At 57.1% G+C, this 25,812-nt stretch overlaps 5 protein-coding genes across 9 annotated transcripts in view; 1 reads left to right on the plus strand and 4 right to left on the minus strand.

Annotated features, from left to right (window-relative positions):
- KATNAL2 (katanin catalytic subunit A1 like 2) overlaps positions 1 to 25,812 on the plus strand; it is a 495,511-nt gene that overhangs the window by 127,314 nt on the left and 342,385 nt on the right. The window lies entirely within an intron of this gene.
- LOC129051572 (elongin-A3-like) lies at positions 2,987 to 4,699 on the minus strand. Its single transcript, XM_054537862.2, has one exon. It carries the CDS (start codon positions 4,697 to 4,699, stop codon positions 2,987 to 2,989), a length of 1,713 nt encoding a protein of 570 aa, XP_054393837.2.
- Positions 8,874 to 10,586, minus strand: LOC129051564 (elongin-A3-like). The gene has a single exon (XM_054537854.2). The coding sequence runs from the start codon at positions 10,584 to 10,586 to the stop codon at positions 8,874 to 8,876; it is 1,713 nt and encodes a 570-aa protein (XP_054393829.2).
- On the minus strand, positions 14,761 to 16,473 carry LOC134760340 (elongin-A3-like). Its single transcript, XM_063717013.1, has one exon. The coding sequence runs from the start codon at positions 16,471 to 16,473 to the stop codon at positions 14,761 to 14,763; it is 1,713 nt and encodes a 570-aa protein (XP_063573083.1).
- Positions 20,649 to 22,364, minus strand: LOC129051573 (elongin-A3-like). The gene is made up of 2 exons (XM_063717014.1): positions 20,843 to 22,364; positions 20,649 to 20,767 (listed from the first exon to the last, which is right to left on the minus strand). Exons 1-2 carry the CDS (start codon positions 22,362 to 22,364, stop codon positions 20,649 to 20,651), a joined length of 1,641 nt encoding a protein of 546 aa, XP_063573084.1.

Genomic DNA, 25,812 nt, shown 5'->3' on the forward strand with positions numbered 1-25,812 from the left:
GCCAGTGAGCAGATGTGATCAGGGTTTGGCCCTCCAGAAAGCCAACGAGGAGAATCCCTCTGGCATCCCCCCCCAAACGGTGGCCATGACCTCCGCTCTTGACTGCTCCTCTGTGGCTTCGGCTGGAGCACTGCCACCTCTTGCTAGCCACGGCTTCGTGCTTGGTCTTCAGGATCCTGCCGGGTAGAGCCAGGTTTCATCTCCTGCTGCCAATCTTGGAAGAAATGCTTCAGGATCTTGCTCCCACCGGTTGTTTAAAATCTCCTCGGAAAGGCTTGCTCTGGCCTGCAGCTGATATCGGCGCCACGGTTTGGGCAGCCGAGTTCCACTCTCACGTTTCAGTCCGAATGGGGAAAACACAACCATTTGAAGTATGAGGATTCGGGTGTTAAGCCTTTTCTGAGAATTACCCTCCGTGTTGTGTAGAGAAATAGGTAAATTTGCTGTGTTTCCAGACTTCCGGCTACCTCACGAAGAGGATCCTAGTGCAATACTGGCCATGCTTCCGGAGCTCCCAGAATGAGGATTGTTTTGTAAATAGGTGGGAAGAGAATTGAGCTGTCCTGGGTCAGTGTAGCAATGTTACAGCAGGATCCTTAGGTTGATGCTGAATTCTATTCTGGGGCAGGTTTATGTGTTGTGTGGGGGTTGTTTCCTTTCTGTCTTTTGGAGCGGGTGTGTCGCAGTGGGAGCAGGGATCTGCTGAGGTCTGTCTCGTTCTCCAGTAATGAATGAGTTTAATGGGTGCAGCCGCTGTTTTCAGTAGCACGCCAGTGGGGGCATCGATGAGCTATGAGGAGCTAGAGCTTGCTCGGATTGCTTCCTTGTGTTTGTGTTTTGAGTTGTGTTTGCTTGTTTCGTGCTTGTTCTCCATTTCGGCAGGGGAAACGATTTTCCAGGAAGGAAGGTTGTTGCCAGTGGAAAACAATTTGGTTCCGAGGGACTGGGGTTTCTGGCTGGGAGTGGGGAGGGGCTGCAGGGTGATCGGTGGCCACTCCACCTCCTCCAGAGAGAGCGTGTGGCTTCTCTGCCTTGGGGAGGATATTCTGCTCTCTTGTGAGTTTTGCAGGCCACCTGAGATTCTCTCTTGAATTGCTGTCAAGAAATAGGGACGGGCGTTGTCTCTGGCCCTTGCTGGGGAAGGTTTTCTGAGGTTTTGTTTTTCAATTTTGAGACGGAGTTTGGCTTCTGTTGTCCAGCCTGGAGCGCAGTGGTGGGATCTGGGCTCACCGCAAACCCCGCCTCCCGGGTTCAAGCGATTCTCCTGTCTCAGCCCCCTGAGTAGCTGGGATTACAGGCGCTCGCCAGCAAGCCCAACCGAGTTTCGTCTTTTTAGAAGAGACGGGATTTCCTCAGGTTGGTCAGGCTGGTCTGCAACTCCTGACCTCAGGTGGTCCGCCGGCCTCGACCTCCCAAAGCCACGGGAATACAGGCGCGAGTCACCGTGCCCGGACATGTCTGAGTTTTACGCGGTCGCTGACTGGATTATGTCCCCTTCCCCGGAACGGATGCTTTTCTGTCTTCCTTAAGGGTGGCATCTCTGTGGCACCCCGTTTCTGGCTCCTTCCGTGTTCTTCAGGCTTGAAGGCCTCCTTTGACGTGCACCGGCATCCACTCAGGTGCCTGCTTCCAGGAGCTTCCCAGCCCCCATGCTGCTGACAGCCCAGGGTACAGGACTTTGATCTCTTCTGCTGCCCTTGCTCGGTTTTGCCTTGCGGCTTATGTCTTTGTATTTCTCTCTCTACCCCTCACTGTCGGTAACGCCTAAGAACGAGGTTTACTTAATGGGGGGGGGGGGGTGGTGTGTGTGCGCGTGCGTGTTTGTGTGTGTGCGCGCGCGTGTGTGTGTGCGTTTGTGTGTGTGTCTTTGTTTGTGTGTATGTGTGTGTGTCGTATCTGGCACACGGACCTGTGACTACCAGCCCGCGTGAAGCCAACAAATGCCCTGAGTTAGAAGGCAAACGTTCACCAAAGCTTGCAGGAGCTGGTAGGAGGTGAAGTCAAGGTAGTTAACCCGGTCATCTCATGGGAATTAGAAACTCTGGTTGGCAGGTTTAGACTTCCTGATCGAGAACCTAAATAAGCTGATTAAGGTGTCGCCATTCTTTCACAGGGGTTCTGGGTGAAAAGACTGGGAATGACTCTAGTAAAAGTGTTTTGACTTAAGGAACGTACCAGTTGTTAGCATTTATGTATGAAAGCCAAGAGTTCCTTTCTTCAAACAAACAGCAGTTTTCTTTGAGGTGTGCTCTGGTTGTGTCATCCAGGCTGGAGTGCAGTGGAATGAGGAAGGGTCACCGCAACCTCCGCTTGCCCAGCTCAGGCGATCCTGCCACCTCAGCCCTTTAAGGAGCTGGGACCACAGGGGCCGTGCCACCACGCCGGGCTAATTTTGGTATCTTTTGTGGAGACGGGGCTTCTCCGTTTGGCCCAGCCTGGTCCCCACCTCCTGGGCTCAAGCGATCTGCTTTCCTCGGCCTCCCGGAGGAGGATGGCTCACGATTAGAGGATCATGCCCGGCCTTTTATCTAAAAGAAAACAACAACAGTAACAAGACATTTTGCGTAGTCGGAGTTATCAGTGTCAACTGATGGATTGAGAGTTTGTGTCTAAGAAGTCCCTGTGTGCTCCATGATTTCAGAAGAGAGAACAAACGGCAAAAGGGACTCTCACATCTCGTACCTGATTTATGATGGCAACTAGGGCGTTGTTTAAAAAACGGTCGGTGAACCACCAAAGCAGAGTTGATCCGAACGCGTTCATAATATCTTCTGAATTCTGAGGTGTCCTCCAAGCAGGGAGGCAGTGGCCGGGTGTGGGAGGCAAAAATCACAGGGCCAGCGCTTGACACCTGCAGAATTCAGAGGCTCAACTTTGCACCCAGCCAAGGGTCCTGGTGTCCATTGGAAGTTTCGTTCCCCAACCCGCGTTGACTTTGCATTGGTCCTCCTCCCCCCAGATTTTATGTGTCAGGCAAGTCCTGAGTTTATCGTCGGGAGAATCTTCTCTTGTAGTCTCGAACTGCCTTGGCCATCAGCGGGGCCACTTTCTTGGCAGCCTGTTTCCGGGTCTTGGCCGCGGGCGCCGCGTGCTCATTGCTGCTGCTCAGGCAGGGGTTGGCCCGCTTCTCAGGGAGCCCGTGAAGGACGTTGCTGCTGCTGCTGCTGCTGCTGCTGCCGCCGCCGCCGCCGCCGCCGCCGCCGCCGTCCCCGAGGCCGGAGGCAGCCTGGCTGCTTCCTGCGGGCTGGGGGGCTGGCTTGATCTCCCCGTTTCCGGGGTCAGCGGCTCCTGCAGACTTCTCTTCCCTCCTGGAAGCATCATAAGGCGTCTTGGCCACAGAGTTGAAACAGATCATCTTTGTCTGTCGGCCGCTGGGTTTGTTTTCAAGTGCAGATCGGATTTTCGTGGTCACTACTCGCAGCCGCTGCTCTCGGGCGTCGCGAAGCCGCAGGTACAGCTCCCGCCAAGACTCGTGCTCCTGCGGCTTTTCTCCCTTGAAGTCCTGGAGACAATGAATCCTCCATAATTCATCTGTCTCTCGAGCGAGTGCGTGGTTGTCTTTCTCTGTGCGATACAGCTGATCAGGCGTCCACCCTTCCGGAACGGGTTCAAGAACCGAGTAGGCGACCCCTCCCACGTCGCCGAGGGCGTCCGGATTGTTTCTAAGCACCGGGAGGCACTGCTGGCGCAGCGTCAGCACCTGGAGCTGGCAGGCAGGCCTGGAGCCCGAGTACACCTGCAGCCTAGCATTCACTCTGCGTCCAGGGAAAGCGGCTTCCTCCTGGAACGTTGGCGCGGAGAGTGCTTCTGGCTCTGCCTGGGAGGTCATGGCCTCAAAAGCGGACAGCAGATCGTAGTTGGCCTGCATCCAGGCCGCTGAGGGGTCCCAGAGCTCTGCGAAGAGAAGGCTGGGCACCGTTTTCGGCCCGGCGGAATCAGCGCCGGCCGCCTGCAGCCTCTCTGACTGGCTTTCCTGGACAGGAGGCGATTTGTGAGCCGAAGCCCAGCGGGACGATTTGCGCCCCTTGCTGTGGCTCGCCACCGCTTCCCCCTGAGGTTGGCCCTGGCAGCCCGGACCCGGCAGAGGCCCGCCCTGAGCGGCGTGAGCGTGGCCTCTTCCGGGTTGCTTCCCGGGCACAGCGGGCTCAGGGCCCTCGGGCGTCGGGAGGGGAGCGGTGCGCGTTGGAGGGTCCCGACGGGGGCCGGAATCAGCTGGGGCCATTCTGGGGCGCTTTCTCTCGGCTCTGGGCTCGCGACTGGGAGACCTCGGGTGAGGTCTCTGTTGTCCCGGAGGTGTTCTGCGTGCTGTCCGTCCGTGCTGAGGGCTGTGAGATGGGCTCCTGGGGGCCGTCGCGTTTTCTGGGAAGCCCCAGGCCTTTTCCTGGTCCTGGAGAGCCTCCCCGAGGCGCTGTCGGGAAGCGCTGTCCTCAGCGTCCTGTGGGTCAGGCCCGGTGTTTCGGTCCACAAGCACCAGCTTCTTCCACCGGGCCGCTAAGTCTCTGGCAAAGTCGCCCACGTGCTGGTGCTTCCGCAGGCGCTTCACCGTCTTTCTGATTCCAGTCTCCGCCAGGATGTCTGCCGTCATGGGCAGGGCGGAGAGTTTCTGCAAATATTTCTCCAGCTTTTTGGGGTTCGTCTTCGTGGCCAGACGCACCTGCAGCTTCTGCACTGCGCGCAGCGTAGTGGAGCCTGCCGCCATCTCAGCAGAGCTGTGCAGGCGTCGCTGTCCTCGCGTTCGCGGCTCTGTCCTCGGGGCGGCGGGACACGAAGTCTGGGGTGGCCGGTCCTCGCTGCCCGGTCGCCAGGCAGCGACCTCGGGATGTGGAGTCACAGCCTGGAGCGAGCTCGGTCCTCGGAGCAGTGGGCCACTGGTTCCGGGGCGCTGGTCCTCGCGGACCGCAGGCCTCGGGGCGTGGAGTCCCCACAACCTGGAGCGAGCTGGGTCCTCGGAGCAGCGGGCCACTTGGTCTGGAACGCCGGTCCTTGCAGACAGCTGAGCAGGCCCGCTTCTGTCCCTCGGGATGTGGAGCCGCAGCCTGGAGTGACCTCTGCGCTGCGCCGTCCGAGGCGGAATGCAGCTGGGCTGCCAGAGCCCGGCCTTATATAGCCAGCCCCGGGCCCACCCAGGACTCAAGCCCTGACCCCCTTGGGCCTTGGGCAGCCCCGCCCCAATACGAATTCATTCCGTCAGCCCAACGCAGCCAATCGGGACGGTCCACGCCAGGTGGACTGCTGTGCCCGGCAGGTTCATTAGGTTAATTGCAGCCTGGACACACCCCACTGAGTTCTACCGTTGGCCCTCCTTGTTCCCAGCCCCCGCATCTGTGGATTCCCAAAGACACAGACAGAATCCCCTTGGGAGTAAAAGCGAAAATAACAACACCGCAAGACAAAATCGTAGGAAGGAGAACCAACAGAGGAGGACAACTCTTTACCTGGGATTGCCGTCGTGTGAGGGGACTTGGAAACATTCGTAGAAAAGTGGGATTAAGGGAGAAAAATGAAAAAGGTGTATTTTACTTCTCGACCCCGTCTCCATCAACTTCGAGACCCTTCTGGAAGCAGTGTCTCCTCCCCGCCGTCCAGCCCATCCCTAAAGCCCCCCAGGGTCCTGGGAATGTAACTGTTTCCATGCAATCTTTCTTCCGTTGTTAACTGAAGAAAACTGGGTGCCCTTTACAGGTTTTCTAAGACAAGGAAACGAAAAGAAGTCAGCAGGCGCCAAATCAGGACGGTAAGGTGGACGCCTCGTGATTTCCCATGGCAAGTCTTGCCCAGCTGCCCTCGTTGGAAGAAAGGCATGAGCAGGAACGTTGTCGTGGTGGAGAAGAACTCTCTGGTGGGGACCTTCTCCGCTCCAGCTTTGGCTAACTCTCTGAAAAGGCTCTGCCAGTGAGCAGATGTGATCAGGGTTTGGCCCTCCAGAAAGCCAACGAGGAGAATCCCTCTGGCATCCCCCCCCAAACGGTGGCCATGACCTCCGCTCTTGACTGCTCCTCTGTGGCTTCGGCTGGAGCACTGCCACCTCTTGCTAGCCACGGCTTCGTGCTTGGTCTTCAGGATCCTGCCGGGTAGAGCCAGGTTTCATCTCCTGCTGCCAATCTTGGAAGAAATGCTTCAGGATCTTGCTCCCACCGGTTGTTTAAAATCTCCTCGGAAAGGCTTGCTCTGGCCTGCAGCTGATATCGGCGCCACGGTTTGGGCAGCCGAGTTCCACTCTCACCTTTCAGTCCGAATGGGGAAAACACAACCATTTGAAGTATGAGGATTCGGGTGTTAAGCCTTTTCTGAGAATTACCCTCCGTGTTGTGTAGAGAAATAGGTAAATTTGCTGTGTTTCCAGACTTCCGGCTACCTCACGAAGAGGATCCTAGTGCAATACTGGCCATGCTTCCGGAGCTCCCAGAATGAGGATTGTTTTGTAAATAGGTGGGAAGAGAATTGAGCTGTCCTGGGTCAGTGTAGCAATGTTACAGCAGGATCCTTAGGTTGATGCTGAATTCTATTCTGGGGCAGGTTTATGTGTTGTGTGGGGGTTGTTTCCTTTCTGTCTTTTGGAGCGGGTGTGTCGCAGTGGGAGCAGGGATCTGCTGAGGTCTGTCTCGTTCTCCAGTAATGAATGAGTTTAATGGGTGCAGCCGCTGTTTTCAGTAGCACGCCAGTGGGGGCATCGATGAGCTATGAGGAGCTAGAGCTTGCTCGGATTGCTTCCTTGTGTTTGTGTTTTGAGTTGTGTTTGCTTGTTTCGTGCTTGTTCTCCATTTCGGCAGGGGAAACGATTTTCCAGGAAGGAAGGTTGTTGCCAGTGGAAAACAATTTGGTTCCGAGGGACTGGGGTTTCTGGCTGGGAGTGGGGAGGGGCTGCAGGGTGATCGGTGGCCACTCCACCTCCTCCAGAGAGAGCGTGTGGCTTCTCTGCCTTGGGGAGGATATTCTGCTCTCTTGTGAGTTTTGCAGGCCACCTGAGATTCTCTCTTGAATTGCTGTCAAGAAATAGGGACGGGCGTTGTCTCTGGCCCTTGCTGGGGAAGGTTTTCTGAGGTTTTGTTTTTCAATTTTGAGACGGAGTTTGGCTTCTGTTGTCCAGCCTGGAGCGCAGTGGTGGGATCTGGGCTCACCGCAAACCCCGCCTCCCGGGTTCAAGCGATTCTCCTGTCTCAGCCCCCTGAGTAGCTGGGATTACAGGCGCTCGCCAGCAAGCCCAACCGAGTTTCGTCTTTTTAGAAGAGACGGGATTTCCTCAGGTTGGTCAGGCTGGTCTGCAACTCCTGACCTCAGGTGGTCCGCCGGCCTCGACCTCCCAAAGCCACGGGAATACAGGCGCGAGTCACCGTGCCCGGACATGTCTGAGTTTTACGCGGTCGCTGACTGGATTATGTCCCCTTCCCCGGAACGGATGCTTTTCTGTCTTCCTTAAGGGTGGCATCTCTGTGGCACCCCGTTTCTGGCTCCTTCCGTGTTCTTCAGGCTTGAAGGCCTCCTTTGACGTGCACCGGCATCCACTCAGGTGCCTGCTTCCAGGAGCTTCCCAGCCCCCATGCTGCTGACAGCCCAGGGTACAGGACTTTGATCTCTTCTGCTGCCCTTGCTCGGTTTTGCCTTGCGGCTTATGTCTTTGTATTTCTCTCTCTACCCCTCACTGTCGGTAACGCCTAAGAACGAGGTTTACTTAATGGGGGGGGGGGGTGGTGTGTGTGCGCGTGCGTGTTTGTGTGTGTGCGCGCGCGTGTGTGTGTGCGTTTGTGTGTGTGTCTTTGTTTGTGTGTATGTGTGTGTGTCGTATCTGGCACACGGACCTGTGACTACCAGCCCGCGTGAAGCCAACAAATGCCCTGAGTTAGAAGGCAAACGTTCACCAAAGCTTGCAGGAGCTGGTAGGAGGTGAAGTCAAGGTAGTTAACCCGGTCATCTCATGGGAATTAGAAACTCTGGTTGGCAGGTTTAGACTTCCTGATCGAGAACCTAAATAAGCTGATTAAGGTGTCGCCATTCTTTCACAGGGGTTCTGGGTGAAAAGACTGGGAATGACTCTAGTAAAAGTGTTTTGACTTAAGGAACGTACCAGTTGTTAGCATTTATGTATGAAAGCCAAGAGTTCCTTTCTTCAAACAAACAGCAGTTTTCTTTGAGGTGTGCTCTGGTTGTGTCATCCAGGCTGGAGTGCAGTGGAATGAGGAAGGGTCACCGCAACCTCCGCTTGCCCAGCTCAGGCGATCCTGCCACCTCAGCCCTTTAAGGAGCTGGGACCACAGGGGCCGTGCCACCACGCCGGGCTAATTTTGGTATCTTTTGTGGAGACGGGGCTTCTCCGTTTGGCCCAGCCTGGTCCCCACCTCCTGGGCTCAAGCGATCTGCTTTCCTCGGCCTCCCGGAGGAGGATGGCTCACGATTAGAGGATCATGCCCGGCCTTTTATCTAAAAGAAAACAACAACAGTAACAAGACATTTTGCGTAGTCGGAGTTATCAGTGTCAACTGATGGATTGAGAGTTTGTGTCTAAGAAGTCCCTGTGTGCTCCATGATTTCAGAAGAGAGAACAAACGGCAAAAGGGACTCTCACATCTCGTACCTGATTTATGATGGCAACTAGGGCGTTGTTTAAAAAACGGTCGGTGAACCACCAAAGCAGAGTTGATCCGAACGCGTTCATAATATCTTCTGAATTCTGAGGTGTCCTCCAAGCAGGGAGGCAGTGGCCGGGTGTGGGAGGCAAAAATCACAGGGCCAGCGCTTGACACCTGCAGAATTCAGAGGCTCAACTTTGCACCCAGCCAAGGGTGCTGGTGTCCATTGGAAGTTTCGTTCCCCAACCCGCGTTGACTTTGCATTGGTCCTCCTCCCCCCAGATTTTATGTGTCAGGCAAGTCCTGAGTTTATCGTCGGGAGAATCTTCTCTTGTAGTCTCGAACTGCCTTGGCCATCAGCGGGGCCACTTTCTTGGCAGCCTGTTTCCGGGTCTTGGCCGCGGGCGCCGCGTGCTCATTGCTGCTGCTCAGGCAGGGGTTGGCCCGCTTCTCAGGGAGCCCGTGAAGGACGTTGCTGCTGCTGCTGCTGCTGCTGCTGCTGCTGCCGCCGCCGCCGCCGCCGCCGCCGTCCCCGAGGCCGGAGGCAGCCTGGCTGCTTCCTGCGGGCTGGGGGGCTGGCTTGATCTCCCCGTTTCCGGGGTCAGCGGCTCCTGCAGACTTCTCTTCCCTCCTGGAAGCATCATAAGGCGTCTTGGCCACAGAGTTGAAACAGATCATCTTTGTCTGTCGGCCGCTGGGTTTGTTTTCAAGTGCAGATCGGATTTTCGTGGTCACTACTCGCAGCCGCTGCTCTCGGGCGTCGCGAAGCCGCAGGTACAGCTCCCGCCAAGACTCGTGCTCCTGCGGCTTTTCTCCCTTGAAGTCCTGGAGACAATGAATCCTCCATAATTCATCTGTCTCTCGAGCGAGTGCGTGGTTGTCTTTCTCTGTGCGATACAGCTGATCAGGCGTCCACCCTTCCGGAACGGGTTCAAGAACCGAGTAGGCGACCCCTCCCACGTCGCCGAGGGCGTCCGGATTGTTTCTAAGCACCGGGAGGCACTGCTGGCGCAGCGTCAGCACCTGGAGCTGGCAGGCAGGCCTGGAGCCCGAGTACACCTGCAGCCTAGCATTCACTCTGCGTCCAGGGAAAGCGGCTTCCTCCTGGAACGTTGGCGCGGAGAGTGCTTCTGGCTCTGCCTGGGAGGTCATGGCCTCAAAAGCGGACAGCAGATCGTAGTTGGCCTGCATCCAGGCCGCTGAGGGGTCCCAGAGCTCTGCGAAGAGAAGGCTGGGCACCGTTTTCGGCCCGGCGGAATCAGCGCCGGCCGCCTGCAGCCTCTCTGACTGGCTTTCCTGGACAGGAGGCGATTTGTGAGCCGAAGCCCAGCGGGACGATTTGCGCCCCTTGCTGTGGCTCGCCACCGCTTCCCCCTGAGGTTGGCCCTGGCAGCCCGGACCCGGCAGAGGCCCGCCCTGAGCGGCGTGAGCGTGGCCTCTTCCGGGTTGCTTCCCGGGCACAGCGGGCTCAGGGCCCTCGGGCGTCGGGAGGGGAGCGGTGCGCGTTGGAGGGTCCCGACGGGGGCCGGAATCAGCTGGGGCCATTCTGGGGCGCTTTCTCTCGGCTCTGGGCTCGCGACTGGGAGACCTCGGGTGAGGTCTCTGTTGTCCCGGAGGTGTTCTGCGTGCTGTCCGTCCGTGCTGAGGGCTGTGAGATGGGCTCCTGGGGGCCGTCGCGTTTTCTGGGAAGCCCCAGGCCTTTTCCTGGTCCTGGAGAGCCTCCCCGAGGCGCTGTCGGGAAGCGCTGTCCTCAGCGTCCTGTGGGTCAGGCCCGGTGTTTCGGTCCACAAGCACCAGCTTCTTCCACCGGGCCGCTAAGTCTCTGGCAAAGTCGCCCACGTGCTGGTGCTTCCGCAGGCGCTTCACCGTCTTTCTGATTCCAGTCTCCGCCAGGATGTCTGCCGTCATGGGCAGGGCGGAGAGTTTCTGCAAATATTTCTCCAGCTTTTTGGGGTTCGTCTTCGTGGCCAGACGCACCTGCAGCTTCTGCACTGCGCGCAGCGTAGTGGAGCCTGCCGCCATCTCAGCAGAGCTGTGCAGGCGTCGCTGTCCTCGCGTTCGCGGCTCTGTCCTCGGGGCGGCGGGACACGAAGTCTGGGGTGGCCGGTCCTCGCTGCCCGGTCGCCAGGCAGCGACCTCGGGATGTGGAGTCACAGCCTGGCGCGAGCTCGGTCCTCGGAGCAGTGGGCCACTGGTTCCGGGGCGCTGGTCCTCGCGGACCGCAGGCCTCGGGGCGTGGAGTCCCCACAACCTGGAGCGAGCTGGGTCCTCGGAGCAGCGGGCCACTTGGTCTGGAACGCCGGTCCTTGCAGACAGCTGAGCAGGCCCGCTTCTGTCCCTCGGGATGTGGAGCCGCAGCCTGGAGTGACCTCTGCGCTGCGCCGTCCGAGGCGGAATGCAGCTGGGCTGCCAGAGCCCGGCCTTATATAGCCAGCCCCGGGCCCACCCAGGACTCAAGCCCTGACCCCCTTGGGCCTTGGGCAGCCCCGCCCCAATACGAATTCATTCCGTCAGCCCAACGCAGCCAATCGGGACGGTCCACGCCAGGTGGACTGCTGTGCCCGGCAGGTTCATTAGGTTAATTGCAGCCTGGACACACCCCACTGAGTTCTACCGTTGGCCCTCCTTGTTCCCAGCCCCCGCATCTGTGGATTCCCAAAGACACAGACAGAATCCCCTTGGGAGTAAAAGCGAAAATAACAACACCGCAAGACAAAATCGTAGGAAGGAGAACCAACAGAGGAGGACAACTCTTTACCTGGGATTGCCGTCGTGTGAGGGGACTTGGAAACATTCGTAGAAAAGTGGGATTAAGGGAGAAAAATGAAAAAGGTGTATTTTACTTCTCGACCCCGTCTCCATCAACTTCGAGACCCTTCTGGAAGCAGTGTCTCCTCCCCGCCGTCCAGCCCATCCCTAAAGCCCCCCAGGGTCCTGGGAATGTAACTGTTTCCATGCAATCTTTCTTCCGTTGTTAACTGAAGAAAACTGGGTGCCCTTTACAGGTTTTCTAAGACAAGGAAACGAAAAGAAGTCAGCAGGCGCCAAATCAGGACGGTAAGGTGGACGCCTCGTGATTTCCCATGGCAAGTCTTGCCCAGCTGCCCTCGTTGGAAGAAAGGCATGAGCAGGAACGTTGTCGTGGTGGAGAAGAACTCTCTGGTGGGGACCTTCTCCGCTCCAGCTTTGGCTAACTCTCTGAAAAGGCTCTGCCAGTGAGCAGATGTGATCAGGGTTTGGCCCTCCAGAAAGCCAACGAGGAGAATCCCTCTGGCATCCCCCCCCAAACGGTGGCCATGACCTCCGCTCTTGACTGCTCCTCTGTGGCTTCGGCTGGAGCACTGCCACCTCTTGCTAGCCACGGCTTCGTGCTTGGTCTTCAGGATCCTGCCGGGTAGAGCCAGGTTTCATCTCCTGCTGCCAATCTTGGAAGAAATGCTTCAGGATCTTGCTCCCACCGGTTGTTTAAAATCTCCTCGGAAAGGCTTGCTCTGGCCTGCAGCTGATATCGGCGCCACGGTTTGGGCAGCCGAGTTCCACTCTCACGTTTCAGTCCGAATGGGGAAAACACAACCATTTGAAGTATGAGGATTCGGGTGTTAAGCCTTTTCTGAGAATTACCCTCCGTGTTGTGTAGAGAAATAGGTAAATTTGCTGTGTTTCCAGACTTCCGGCTACCTCACGAAGAGGATCCTAGTGCAATACTGGCCATGCTTCCGGAGCTCCCAGAATGAGGATTGTTTTGTAAATAGGTGGGAAGAGAATTGAGCTGTCCTGGGTCAGTGTAGCAATGTTACAGCAGGATCCTTAGGTTGATGCTGAATTCTATTCTGGGGCAGGTTTATGTGTTGTGTGGGGGTTGTTTCCTTTCTGTCTTTTGGAGCGGGTGTGTCGCAGTGGGAGCAGGGATCTGCTGAGGTCTGTCTCGTTCTCCAGTAATGAATGAGTTTAATGGGTGCAGCCGCTGTTTTCAGTAGCACGCCAGTGGGGGCATCGATGAGCTATGAGGAGCTAGAGCTTGCTCGGATTGCTTCCTTGTGTTTGTGTTTTGAGTTGTGTTTGCTTGTTTCGTGCTTGTTCTCCATTTCGGCAGGGGAAACGATTTTCCAGGAAGGAAGGTTGTTGCCAGTGGAAAACAATTTGGTTCCGAGGGACTGGGGTTTCTGGCTGGGAGTGGGGAGGGGCTGCAGGGTGATCGGTGGCCACTCCACCTCCTCCAGAGAGAGCGTGTGGCTTCTCTGCCTTGGGGAGGATATTCTGCTCTCTTGTGAGTTTTGCAGGCCACCTGAGATTCTCTCTTGAATTGCTGTCAAGAAATAGGGACGGGCGTTGTCTCTGGCCCTTGCTGGGGAAGGTTTTCTGAGGTTTTGTTTTTCAATTTTGAGACGGAGTTTGGCTTCTGTTGTCCAGCCTGGAGCGCAGTGGTGGGATCTGGGCTCACCGCAAACCCCGCCTCCCGGGTTCAAGCGATTCTCCTGTCTCAGCCCCCTGAGTAGCTGGGATTACAGGCGCTCGCCAGCAAGCCCAACCGAGTTTCGTCTTTTTAGAAGAGACGGGATTTCCTCAGGTTGGTCAGGCTGGTCTGCAACTCCTGACCTCAGGTGGTCCGCCGGCCTCGACCTCCCAAAGCCACGGGAATACAGGCGCGAGTCACCGTGCCCGGACATGTCTGAGTTTTACGCGGTCGCTGACTGGATTATGTCCCCTTCCCCGGAACGGATGCTTTTCTGTCTTCCTTAAGGGTGGCATCTCTGTGGCACCCCGTTTCTGGCTCCTTCCGTGTTCTTCAGGCTTGAAGGCCTCCTTTGACGTGCACCGGCATCCACTCAGGTGCCTGCTTCCGGGAGCTTCCCAGCCCCCATGCTGCTGACAGCCCAGGGTACAGGACTTTGATCTCTTCTGCTGCCCTTGCTCGGTTTTGCCTTGCGGCTTATGTCTTTGTATTTCTCTCTCTACCCCTCACTGTCGGTAACGCCTAAGAACGAGGTTTACTTAATGGGGGGGGGGGGTGGTGTGTGTGCGCGTGCGTGTTTGTGTGTGTGCGCGCGCGTGTGTGTGTGCGTTTGTGTGTGTGTCTTTGTTTGTGTGTATGTGTGTGTGTCGTATCTGGCACACGGACCTGTGACTACCAGCCCGCGTGAAGCCAACAAATGCCCTGAGTTAGAAGGCAAACGTTCACCAAAGCTTGCAGGAGCTGGTAGGAGGTGAAGTCAAGGTAGTTAACCCGGTCATCTCATGGGAATTAGAAACTCTGGTTGGCAGGTTTAGACTTCCTGATCGAGAACCTAAATAAGCTGATTAAGGTGTCGCCATTCTTTCACAGGGGTTCTGGGTGAAAAGACTGGGAATGACTCTAGTAAAAGTGTTTTGACTTAAGGAACGTACCAGTTGTTAGCATTTATGTATGAAAGCCAAGAGTTCCTTTCTTCAAACAAACAGCAGTTTTCTTTGAGGTGTGCTCTGGTTGTGTCATCCAGGCTGGAGTGCAGTGGAATGAGGAAGGGTCACCGCAACCTCCGCTTGCCCAGCTCAGGCGATCCTGCCACCTCAGCCCTTTAAGGAGCTGGGACCACAGGGGCCGTGCCACCACGCCGGGCTAATTTTGGTATCTTTTGTGGAGACGGGGCTTCTCCGTTTGGCCCAGCCTGGTCCCCACCTCCTGGGCTCAAGCGATCTGCTTTCCTCGGCCTCCCGGAGGAGGATGGCTCACGATTAGAGGATCATGCCCGGCCTTTTATCTAAAAGAAAACAACAACAGTAACAAGACATTTTGCGTAGTCGGAGTTATCAGTGTCAACTGATGGATTGAGAGTTTGTGTCTAAGAAGTCCCTGTGTGCTCCATGATTTCAGAAGAGAGAACAAACGGCAAAAGGGACTCTCACATCTCGTACCTGATTTATGATGGCAACTAGGGCGTTGTTTAAAAAACGGTCGGTGAACCACCAAAGCAGAGTTGATCCGAACGCGTTCATAATATCTTCTGAATTCTGAGGTGTCCTCCAAGCAGGGAGGCAGTGGCCGGGTGTGGGAGGCAAAAATCACAGGGCCAGCGCTTGACACCTGCAGAATTCAGAGGCTCAACTTTGCACCCAGCCAAGGGTCCTGGTGTCCATTGGAAGTTTCGTTCCCCAACCCGCGTTGACTTTGCATTGGTCCTCCTCCCCCCAGATTTTATGTGTCAGGCAAGTCCTGAGTTTATCGTCGGGAGAATCTTCTCTTGTAGTCTCGAACTGCCTTGGCCATCAGCGGGGCCACTTTCTTGGCAGCCTGTTTCCGGGTCTTGGCCGCGGGCGCCGCGTGCTCATTGCTGCTGCTCAGGCAGGGGTTGGCCCGCTTCTCAGGGAGCCCGTGAAGGACGTTGCTGCTGCTGCTGCTGCTGCTGCTGCCGCCGCCGCCGCCGCCGCCGCCGCCGCCGTCCCCGAGGCCGGAGGCAGCCTGGCTGCTTCCTGCGGGCTGGGGGGCTGGCTTGATCTCCCCGTTTCCGGGGTCAGCGGCTCCTGCAGACTTCTCTTCCCTCCTGGAAGCATCATAAGGCGTCTTGGCCACAGAGTTGAAACAGATCATCTTTGTCTGTCGGCCGCTGGGTTTGTTTTCAAGTGCAGATCGGATTTTCGTGGTCACTACTCGCAGCCGCTGCTCTCGGGCGTCGCGAAGCCGCAGGTACAGCTCCCGCCAAGACTCGTGCTCCTGCGGCTTTTCTCCCTTGAAGTCCTGGAGACAATGAATCCTCCATAATTCATCTGTCTCTCGAGCGAGTGCGTGGTTGTCTTTCTCTGTGCGATACAGCTGATCAGGCGTCCACCCTTCCGGAACGGGTTCAAGAACCGAGTAGGCGACCCCTCCCACGTCGCCGAGGGCGTCCGGATTGTTTCTAAGCACCGGGAGGCACTGCTGGCGCAGCGTCAGCACCTGGAGCTGGCAGGCAGGCCTGGAGCCCGAGTACACCTGCAGCCTAGCATTCACTCTGCGTCCAGGGAAAGCGGCTTCCTCCTGGAACGTTGGCGCGGAGAGTGCTTCTGGCTCTGCCTGGGAGGTCATGGCCTCAAAAGCGGACAGCAGATCGTAGTTGGCCTGCATCCAGGCCGCTGAGGGGTCCCAGAGCTCTGCGAAGAGAAGGCTGGGCACCGTTTTCGGCCCGGCGGAATCAGCGCCGGCCGCCTGCAGCCTCTCTGACTGGCTTTCCTGGACAGGAGGCGATTTGTGAGCCGAAGCCCAGCGGGACGATTTGCGCCCCTTGCTGTGGCTCGCCACCGCTTCCCCCTGAGGTTGGCCCTGGCAGCCCGGACCCGGCAGAGGCCCGCCCTGAGCGGCGTGAGCGTGGCCTCTTCCGGGTTGCTTCCCGGGCACAGCGGGCTCAGGGCCCTCGGGCGTCGGGAGGGGAGCGGTGCGCGTTGGAGGGTCCCGACGGGGGCCGGAATCAGCTGGGGCCATTCTGGGGCGCTGTCTCTCGGCTCTGGGCTCGCGACTGGGAGACCTCGGGTGAGGTCTCTGTTGTCCCGGAGGTGTTCTGCGTGCTGTCCGTCCGTGCTGAGGGCTGTGAGATGGGCTCCTGGGGGCCGTCGCGTTTTCTGGGAAGCCCCAGGCCTTTTCCTGGTCCTGGAGAGCCTCCCCGAGGCGCTGTCGGGAAGCGCTGTCCTCAGCGTCCTGTGGGTCAGGCCCGGTGTTTCGGTCCACAAGCACCAGCTTCTTCCACCGGGCCGCTAAGTCTCTGGCAAAGTCGCCCACGTGCTGGTGCTTCCGCAGGCGCTTCACCGTCTTTCTGATTCCAGTCTCCGCCAGGATGTCTGCCGTCATGGGCAGGGCGGAGAGTTTCTGCAAATATTTCTCCAGCTTTTTGGGGTTCGTCTTCGTGGCCAGACGCACCTGCAGCTTCTGCACTGCGCGCAGCGTAGTGGAGCCTGCCGCCATCTCAGCAGAGCTGTGCAGGCGTCGCTGTCCTCGCGTTCGCGGCTCTGTCCTCGGGGCGGCGGGACACGAAGTCTGGGGTGGCCGGTCCTCGCTGCCCGGTCGCCAGGCAGCGACCTCGGGATGTGGAGTCACAGCCTGGAGCGAGCTCGGTCCTCGGAGCAGTGGGCCACTGGTTCCGGGGCGCTGGTCCTCGCGGACCGCAGGCCTCGGGGCGTGGAGTCCCCACAACCTGGAGCGAGCTGGGTCCTCGGAGCAGCGGGCCACTTGGTCTGGAACGCCGGTCCTTGCAGACAGCTGAGCAGGCCCGCTTCTGTCCCTCGGGATGTGGAGCCGCAGCCTGGAGTGACCTCTGCGCTGCGCCGTCCGAGGCGGAATGCAGCTGGGCTGCCAGAGCCCGGCCTTATATAGCCAGCCCCGGGCCCACCCAGGACTCAAGCCCTGACCCCCTTGGGCCTTGGGCAGCCCCGCCCCAATACGAATTCATTCCGTCAGCCCAACGCAGCCAATCGGGACGGTCCACGCCAGGTGGACTGCTGTGCCCGGCAGGTTCATTAGGTTAATTGCAGCCTGGACACACCCCACTGAGTTCTACCGTTGGCCCTCCTTGTTCCCAGCCCCCGCATCTGTGGATTCCCAAAGACACAGACAGAATCCCCTTGGGAGTAAAAGCGAAAATAACAACACCGCAAGACAAAATCGTAGGAAGGAGAACCAACAGAGGAGGACAACTCTTTACCTGGGATTGCCGTCGTGTGAGGGGACTTGGAAACATTCGTAGAAAAGTGGGATTAAGGGAGAAAAATGAAAAAGGTGTATTTTACTTCTCGACCCCGTCTCCATCAACTTCGAGACCCTTCTGGAAGCAGTGTCTCCTCCCCGCCGTCCAGCCCATCCCTAAAGCCCCCCAGGGTCCTGGGAATGTAACTGTTTCCATGCAATCTTTCTTCCGTTGTTAACTGAAGAAAACTGGGTGCCCTTTACAGGTTTTCTAAGACAAGGAAACGAAAAGAAGTCAGCAGGCGCCAAATCAGGACGGTAAGGTGGACGCCTCGTGATTTCCCATGGCAAGTCTTGCCCAGCTGCCCTCGTTGGAAGAAAGGCATGAGCAGGAACGTTGTCGTGGTGGAGAAGAACTCTCTGGTGGGGACCTTCTCCGCTCCAGCTTTGGCTAACTCTCTGAAAAGGCTCTGCCAGTGAGCAGATGTGATCAGGGTTTGGCCCTCCAGAAAGCCAACGAGGAGAATCCCTCTGGCATCCCCCCCCAAACGGTGGCCATGACCTCCGCTCTTGACTGCTCCTCTGTGGCTTCGGCTGGAGCACTGCCACCTCTTGCTAGCCACGGCTTCGTGCTTGGTCTTCAGGATCCTGCCGGGTAGAGCCAGGTTTCATCTCCTGCTGCCAATCTTGGAAGAAATGCTTCAGGATCTTGCTCCCACCGGTTGTTTAAAATCTCCTCGGAAAGGCTTGCTCTGGCCTGCAGCTGATATCGGCGCCACGGTTTGGGCAGCCGAGTTCCACTCTCACCTTTCAGTCCGAATGGGGAAAACACAACCATTTGAAGTATGAGGATTCGGGTGTTAAGCCTTTTCTGAGAATTACCCTCCGTGTTGTGTAGAGAAATAGGTAAATTTGCTGTGTTTCCAGACTTCCGGCTACCTCACGAAGAGGATCCTAGTGCAATACTGGCCATGCTTCCGGAGCTCCCAGAATGAGGATTGTTTTGTAAATAGGTGGGAAGAGAATTGAGCTGTCCTGGGTCAGTGTAGCAATGTTACAGCAGGATCCTTAGGTTGATGCTGAATTCTATTCTGGGGCAGGTTTATGTGTTGTGTGGGGGTTGTTTCCTTTCTGTCTTTTGGAGCGGGTGTGTCGCAGTGGGAGCAGGGATCTGCTGAGGTCTGTCTCGTTCTCCAGTAATGAATGAGTTTAATGGGTGCAGCCGCTGTTTTCAGTAGCACGCCAGTGGGGGCATCGATGAGCTATGAGGAGCTAGAGCTTGCTCGGATTGCTTCCTTGTGTTTGTGTTTTGAGTTGTGTTTGCTTGTTTCGTGCTTGTTCTCCATTTCGGCAGGGGAAACGATTTTCCAGGAAGGAAGGTTGTTGCCAGTGGAAAACAATTTGGTTCCGAGGGACTGGGGTTTCTGGCTGGGAGTGGGGAGGGGCTGCAGGGTGATCGGTGGCCACTCCACCTCCTCCAGAGAGAGCGTGTGGCTTCTCTGCCTTGGGGAGGATATTCTGCTCTCTTGTGAGTTTTGCAGGCCACCTGAGATTCTCTCTTGAATTGCTGTCAAGAAATAGGGACGGGCGTTGTCTCTGGCCCTTGCTGGGGAAGGTTTTCTGAGGTTTTGTTTTTCAATTTTGAGACGGAGTTTGGCTTCTGTTGTCCAGCCTGGAGCGCAGTGGTGGGATCTGGGCTCACCGCAAACCCCGCCTCCCGGGTTCAAGCGATTCTCCTGTCTCAGCCCCCTGAGTAGCTGGGATTACAGGCGCTCGCCAGCAAGCCCAACCGAGTTTCGTCTTTTTAGAAGAGACGGGATTTCCTCAGGTTGGTCAGGCTGGTCTGCAACTCCTGACCTCAGGTGGTCCGCCGGCCTCGACCTCCCAAAGCCACGGGAATACAGGCGCGAGTCACCGTGCCCGGACATGTCTGAGTTTTACGCGGTCGCTGACTGGATTATGTCCCCTTCCCCGGAACGGATGCTTTTCTGTCTTCCTTAAGGGTGGCATCTCTGTGGCACCCCGTTTCTGGCTCCTTCCGTGTTCTTCAGGCTTGAAGGCCTCCTTTGACGTGCACCGGCATCCACTCAGGTGCCTGCTTCCAGGAGCTTCCCAGCCCCCATGCTGCTGACAGCCCAGGGTACAGGACTTTGATCTCTTCTGCTGCCCTTGCTCGGTTTTGCCTTGCGGCTTATGTCTTTGTATTTCTCTCTCTACCCCTCACTGTCGGTAACGCCTAAGAACGAGGTTTACTTAATGGGGGGGGGGGGGTGGTGTGTGTGCGCGTGCGTGTTTGTGTGTGTGCGCGCGCGTGTGTGTGTGCGTTTGTGTGTGTGTCTTTGTTTGTGTGTATGTGTGTGTGTCGTATCTGGCACACGGACCTGTGACTACCAGCCCGCGTGAAGCCAACAAATGCCCTGAGTTAGAAGGCAAACGTTCACCAAAGCTTGCAGGAGCTGGTAGGAGGTGAAGTCAAGGTAGTTAACCCGGTCATCTCATGGGAATTAGAAACTCTGGTTGGCAGGTTTAGACTTCCTGATCGAGAACCTAAATAAGCTGATTAAGGTGTCGCCATTCTTTCACAGGGGTTCTGGGTGAAAAGACTGGGAATGACTCTAGTAAAAGTGTTTTGACTTAAGGAACGTACCAGTTGTTAGCATTTATGTATGAAAGCCAAGAGTTCCTTTCTTCAAACAAACAGCAGTTTTCTTTGAGGTGTGCTCTGGTTGTGTCATCCAGGCTGGAGTGCAGTGGAATGAGGAAGGGTCACCGCAACCTCCGCTTGCCCAGCTCAGGCGATCCTGCCACCTCAGCCCTTTAAGGAGCTGGGACCACAGGGGCCGTGCCACCACGCCGGGCTAATTTTGGTATCTTTTGTGGAGACGGGGCTTCTCCGTTTGGCCCAGCCTGGTCCCCACCTCCTGGGCTCAAGCGATCTGCTTTCCTCGGCCTCCCGGAGGAGGATGGCTCACGATTAGAGGATCATGCCCGGCCTTTTATCTAAAAGAAAACAACAACAGTAACAAGACATTTTGCGTAGTCGGAGTTATCAGTGTCAACTGATGGATTGAGAGTTTGTGTCTAAGAAGTCCCTGTGTGCTCCATGATTTCAGAAGAGAGAACAAACGGCAAAAGGGACTCTCACATCTCGTACCTGATTTATGATGGCAACTAGGGCGTTGTTTAAAAAACGGTCGGTGAACCACCAAAGCAGAGTTGATCCGAACGCGTTCATAATATCTTCTGAATTCTGAGGTGTCCTCCAAGCAGGGAGGCAGTGGCCGGGTGTGGGAGGCAAAAATCACAGGGCCAGCGCTTGACACCTGCAGAATTCAGAGGCTCAACTTTGCACCCAGCCAAGGGTCCTGGTGTCCATTGGAAGTTTCGTTCCCCAACCCGCGTTGACTTTGCATTGGTCCTCCTCCCCCCAGATTTTATGTGTCAGGCAAGTCCTGAGTTTATCGTCGGGAGAATCTTCTCTTGTAGTCTCGAACTGCCTTGGCCATCAGCGGGGCCACTTTCTTGGCAGCCTGTTTCCGGGTCTTGGCCGCGGGCGCCGCGTGCTCATTGCTGCTGCTCAGGCAGGGGTTGGCCCGCTTCTCAGGGAGCCCGTGAAGGACGTTGCTGCTGCTGCTGCTGCTGCTGCTGCTGCCGCCGCCGCCGCCGCCGCCGCCGCCGCCGTCCCCGAGGCCGGAGGCAGGCTGGCTGCTTCCTGCGGGCTGGGGGGCTGGCTTGATCTCCCCGTTTCCGGGGTCAGCGGCTCCTGCAGACTTCTCTTCCCTCCTGGAAGCATCATAAGGCGTCTTGGCCACAGAGTTGAAACAGATCATCTTTGTCTGTCGGCCGCTGGGTTTGTTTTCAAGTGCAGATCGGATTTTCGTGGTCACTACTCGCAGCCGCTGCTCTCGGGCGTCGCGAAGCCGCAGGTACAGCTCCCGCCAAGACTCGTGCTCCTGCGGCTTTTCTCCCTTGAAGTCCTGGAGACAATGAATCCTCCATAATTCATCTGTCTCTCGAGCGAGTGCGTGGTTGTCTTTCTCTGTGCGATACAGCTGATCAGGCGTCCACCCTTCCGGAACGGGTTCAAGAACCGAGTAGGCGACCCCTCCCACGTCGCCGAGGGCGTCCGGATTGTTTCTAAGCACCGGGAGGCACTGCTGGCGCAGCGTCAGCACCTGGAGCTGGCAGGCAGGCCTGGAGCCCGAGTACACCTGCAGCCTAGCATTCACTCTGCGTCCAGGGAAAGCGGCTTCCTCCTGGAACGTTGGCGCGGAGAGTGCTTCTGGCTCTGCCTGGGAGGTCATGGCCTCAAAAGCGGACAGCAGATCGTAGTTGGCCTGCATCCAGGCCGCTGAGGGGTCCCAGAGCTCTGCGAAGAGAAGGCTGGGCACCGTTTTCGGCCCGGCGGAATCAGCGCCGGCCGCCTGCAGCCTCTCTGACTGGCTTTCCTGGACAGGAGGCGATTTGTGAGCCGAAGCCCAGCGGGACGATTTGCGCCCCTTGCTGTGGCTCGCCACCGCTTCCCCCTGAGGTTGGCCCTGGCAGCCCGGACCCGGCAGAGGCCCGCCCTGAGCGGCGTGAGCGTGGCCTCTTCCGGGTTGCTTCCCGGGCACAGCGGGCTCAGGGCCCTCGGGCGTCGGGAGGGGAGCGGTGCGCGTTGGAGGGTCCCGACGGGGGCCGGAATCAGCTGGGGCCATTCTGGGGCGCTTTCTCTCGGCTCTGGGCTCGCGACTGGGAGACCTCGGGTGAGGTCTCTGTTGTCCCGGAGGTGTTCTGCGTGCTGTCCGTCCGTGCTGAGGGCTGTGAGATGGGCTCCTGGGGGCCGTCGCGTTTTCTGGGAAGCCCCAGGCCTTTTCCTGGTCCTGGAGAGCCTCCCCGAGGCGCTGTCGGGAAGCGCTGTCCTCAGCGTCCTGTGGGTCAGGCCCGGTGTTTCGGTCCACAAGCACCAGCTTCTTCCACCGGGCCGCTAAGTCTCTGGCAAAGTCGCCCACGTGCTGGTGCTTCCGCAGGCGCTTCACCGTCTTTCTGATTCCAGTCTCCGCCAGGATGTCTGCCGTCATGGGCAGGGCGGAGAGTTTCTGCAAATATTTCTCCAGCTTTTTGGGGTTCGTCTTCGTGGCCAGACGCACCTGCAGCTTCTGCACTGCGCGCAGCGTAGTGGAGCCTGCCGCCATCTCAGCAGAGCTGTGCAGGCGTCGCTGTCCTCGCGTTCGCGGCTCTGTCCTCGGGGCGGCGGGACACGAAGTCTGGGGTGGCCGGTCCTCGCTGCCCGGTCGCCAGGCAGCGACCTCGGGATGTGGAGTCACAGCCTGGCGCGAGCTCGGTCCTCGGAGCAGTGGGCCACTGGTTCCGGGGCGCTGGTCCTCGCGGACCGCAGGCCTCGGGGCGTGGAGTCCCCACAACCTGGAGCGAGCTGGGTCCTCGGAGCAGCGGGCCACTTGGTCTGGAACGCCGGTCCTTGCAGACAGCTGAGCAGGCCCGCTTCTGTCCCTCGGGATGTGGAGCCGCAGCCTGGAGTGACCTCTGCGCTGCGCCGTCCGAGGCGGAATGCAGCTGGGCTGCCAGAGCCCGGCCTTATATAGCCAGCCCCGGGCCCACCCAGGACTCAAGCCCTGACCCCCTTGGGCCTTGGGCAGCCCCGCCCCAATACGAATTCATTCCGTCAGCCCAACGCAGCCAATCGGGACGGTCCACGCCAGGTGGACTGCTGTGCCCGGCAGGTTCATTAGGTTAATTGCAGCCTGGACACACCCCACTGAGTTCTACCGTTGGCCCTCCTTGTTCCCAGCCCCCGCATCTGTGGATTCCCAAGGACACAGACAGAATCCCCTTGGGAGTAAAAGCGAAAATAACAACACCGCAAGACAAAATCGTAGGAAGGAGAACCAACAGAGGAGGACAACTCTTTACCTGGGATTGCCGTCGTGTGAGGGGACTTGGAAACATTCGTAGAAAAGTGGGATTAAGGGAGAAAAATGAAAAAGGTGTATTTTACTTCTCGACCCCGTCTCCATCAACTTCGAGACCCTTCTGGAAGCAGTGTCTCCTCCCCGCCGTCCAGCCCATCCCTAAAGCCCCCCAGGGTCCTGGGAATGTAACTGTTTCCATGCAATCTTTCTTCCGTTGTTAACTGAAGAAAACTGGGTGCCCTTTACAGGTTTTCTAAGACAAGGAAACGAAAAGAAGTCAGCAGGCGCCAAATCAGGACGGTAAGGTGGACGCCTCGTGATTTCCCATGGCAAGTCTTGCCCAGCTGCCCTCGTTGGAAGAAAGGCATGAGCAGGAACGTTGTCGTGGTGGAGAAGAACTCTCTGGTGGGGACCTTCTCCGCTCCAGCTTTGGCTAACTCTCTGAAAAGGCTCTGCCAGTGAGCAGATGTGATCAGGGTTTGGCCCTCCAGAAAGCCAACGAGGAGAATCCCTCTGGCATCCCCCCCCAAACGGTGGCCATGACCTCCGCTCTTGACTGCTCCTCTGTGGCTTCGGCTGGAGCACTGCCACCTCTTGCTAGCCACGGCTTCGTGCTTGGTCTTCAGGATCCTGCCGGGTAGAGCCAGGTTTCATCTCCTGCTGCCAATCTTGGAAGAAATGCTTCAGGATCTTGCTCCCACCGGTTGTTTAAAATCTCCTCGGAAAGGCTTGCTCTGGCCTGCAGCTGATATCGGCGCCACGGTTTGGGCAGCCGAGTTCCACTCTCACCTTTCAGTCCGAATGGGGAAAACACAACCATTTGAAGTATGAGGATTCGGGTGTTAAGCCTTTTCTGAGAATTACCCTCCGTGTTGTGTAGAGAAATAGGTAAATTTGCTGTGTTTCCAGACTTCCGGCTACCTCACGAAGAGGATCCTAGTGCAATACTGGCCATGCTTCCGGAGCTCCCAGAATGAGGATTGTTTTGTAAATAGGTGGGAAGAGAATTGAGCTGTCCTGGGTCAGTGTAGCAATGTTACAGCAGGATCCTTAGGTTGATGCTGAATTCTATTCTGGGGCAGGTTTATGTGTTGTGTGGGGGTTGTTTCCTTTCTGTCTTTTGGAGCGGGTGTGTCGCAGTGGGAGCAGGGATCTGCTGAGGTCTGTCTCGTTCTCCAGTAATGAATGAGTTTAACGGGTGCAGCCGCTGTTTTCAGTAGCACGCCAGTGGGGGCATCGATGAGCTATGAGGAGCTAGAGCTTGCTCGGATTGCTTCCTTGTGTTTGTGTTTTGAGTTGTGTTTGCTTGTTTCGTGCTTGTTCTCCATTTCGGCAGGGGAAACGATTTTCCAGGAAGGAAGGTTGTTGCCAGTGGAAAACAATTTGGTTCCGAGGGACTGGGGTTTCTGGCTGGGAGTGGGGAGGGGCTGCAGGGTGATCGGTGGCCACTCCACCTCCTCCAGAGAGAGCGTGTGGCTTCTCTGCCTTGGGGAGGATATTCTGCTCTCTTGTGAGTTTTGCAGGCCACCTGAGATTCTCTCTTGAATTGCTGTCAAGAAATAGGGACGGGCGTTGTCTCTGGCCCTTGCTGGGGAAGGTTTTCTGAGGTTTTGTTTTTCAATTTTGAGACGGAGTTTGGCTTCTGTTGTCCAGCCTGGAGCGCAGTGGTGGGATCTGGGCTCACCGCAAACCCCGCCTCCCGGGTTCAAGCGATTCTCCTGTCTCAGCCCCCTGAGTAGCTGGGATTACAGGCGCTCGCCAGCAAGCCCAACCGAGTTTCGTCTTTTTAGAAGAGACGGGATTTCCTCAGGTTGGTCAGGCTGGTCTGCAACTCCTGACCTCAGGTGGTCCGCCGGCCTCGACCTCCCAAAGCCACGGGAATACAGGCGCGAGTCACCGTGCCCGGACATGTCTGAGTTTTACGCGGTCGCTGACTGGATTATGTCCCCTTCCCCGGAACGGATGCTTTTCTGTCTTCCTTAAGGGTGGCATCTCTGTGGCACCCCGTTTCTGGCTCCTTCCGTGTTCTTCAGGCTTGAAGGCCTCCTTTGACGTGCACCGGCATCCACTCAGGTGCCTGCTTCCGGGAGCTTCCCAGCCCCCATGCTGCTGACAGCCCAGGGTACAGGACTTTGATCTCTTCTGCTGCCCTTGCTCGGTTTTGCCTTGCGGCTTATGTCTTTGTATTTCTCTCTCTACCCCTCACTGTCGGTAACGCCTAAGAACGAGGTTTACTTAATGGGGGGGGGGGTGGTGTGTGTGCGCGTGCGTGTTTGTGTGTGTGCGCGCGCGTGTGTGTGTGCGTTTGTGTGTGTGTCTTTGTTTGTGTGTATGTGTGTGTGTCGTATCTGGCACACGGACCTGTGACTACCAGCCCGCGTGAAGCCAACAAATGCCCTGAGTTAGAAGGCAAACGTTCACCAAAGCTTGCAGGAGCTGGTAGGAGGTGAAGTCAAGGTAGTTAACCCGGTCATCTCATGGGAATTAGAAACTCTGGTTGGCAGGTTTAGACTTCCTGATCGAGAACCTAAATAAGCTGATTAAGGTGTCGCCATTCTTTCACAGGGGTTCTGGGTGAAAAGACTGGGAATGACTCTAGTAAAAGTGTTTTGACTTAAGGAACGTACCAGTTGTTAGCATTTATGTATGAAAGCCAAGAGTTCCTTTCTTCAAACAAACAGCAGTTTTCTTTGAGGTGTGCTCTGGTTGTGTC

This window comes from Pongo abelii, chromosome 17, assembly GCF_028885655.2.
Source record: "Pongo abelii isolate AG06213 chromosome 17, NHGRI_mPonAbe1-v2.0_pri, whole genome shotgun sequence".
NCBI classification, from domain to species: Eukaryota; Metazoa; Chordata; class Mammalia; order Primates; family Hominidae; genus Pongo; species Pongo abelii.

Bases quoted from the DNA above. Each gene is read 5' to 3' on its own strand.
- LOC129051572 (XM_054537862.2), bottom strand. From the start codon at position 4,699: ATGGCGGCAGGCTCCACTACGCTGCGCGCAGTGCAGAAGCTGCAGGTG.
- LOC129051564 (XM_054537854.2), bottom strand. From the start codon at position 10,586: ATGGCGGCAGGCTCCACTACGCTGCGCGCAGTGCAGAAGCTGCAGGTG.
- LOC134760340 (XM_063717013.1), bottom strand. From the start codon at position 16,473: ATGGCGGCAGGCTCCACTACGCTGCGCGCAGTGCAGAAGCTGCAGGTG.
- LOC129051573 (XM_063717014.1), bottom strand. From the start codon at position 22,364: ATGGCGGCAGGCTCCACTACGCTGCGCGCAGTGCAGAAGCTGCAGGTG. The intron at 20,768-20,842 runs GCAGCAGCAGCA...ACCCCTGCCTGA, and splicing joins CGGCGGCGGCGGCGGCGGCG to GCAGCAGCAATGAGCACGCG.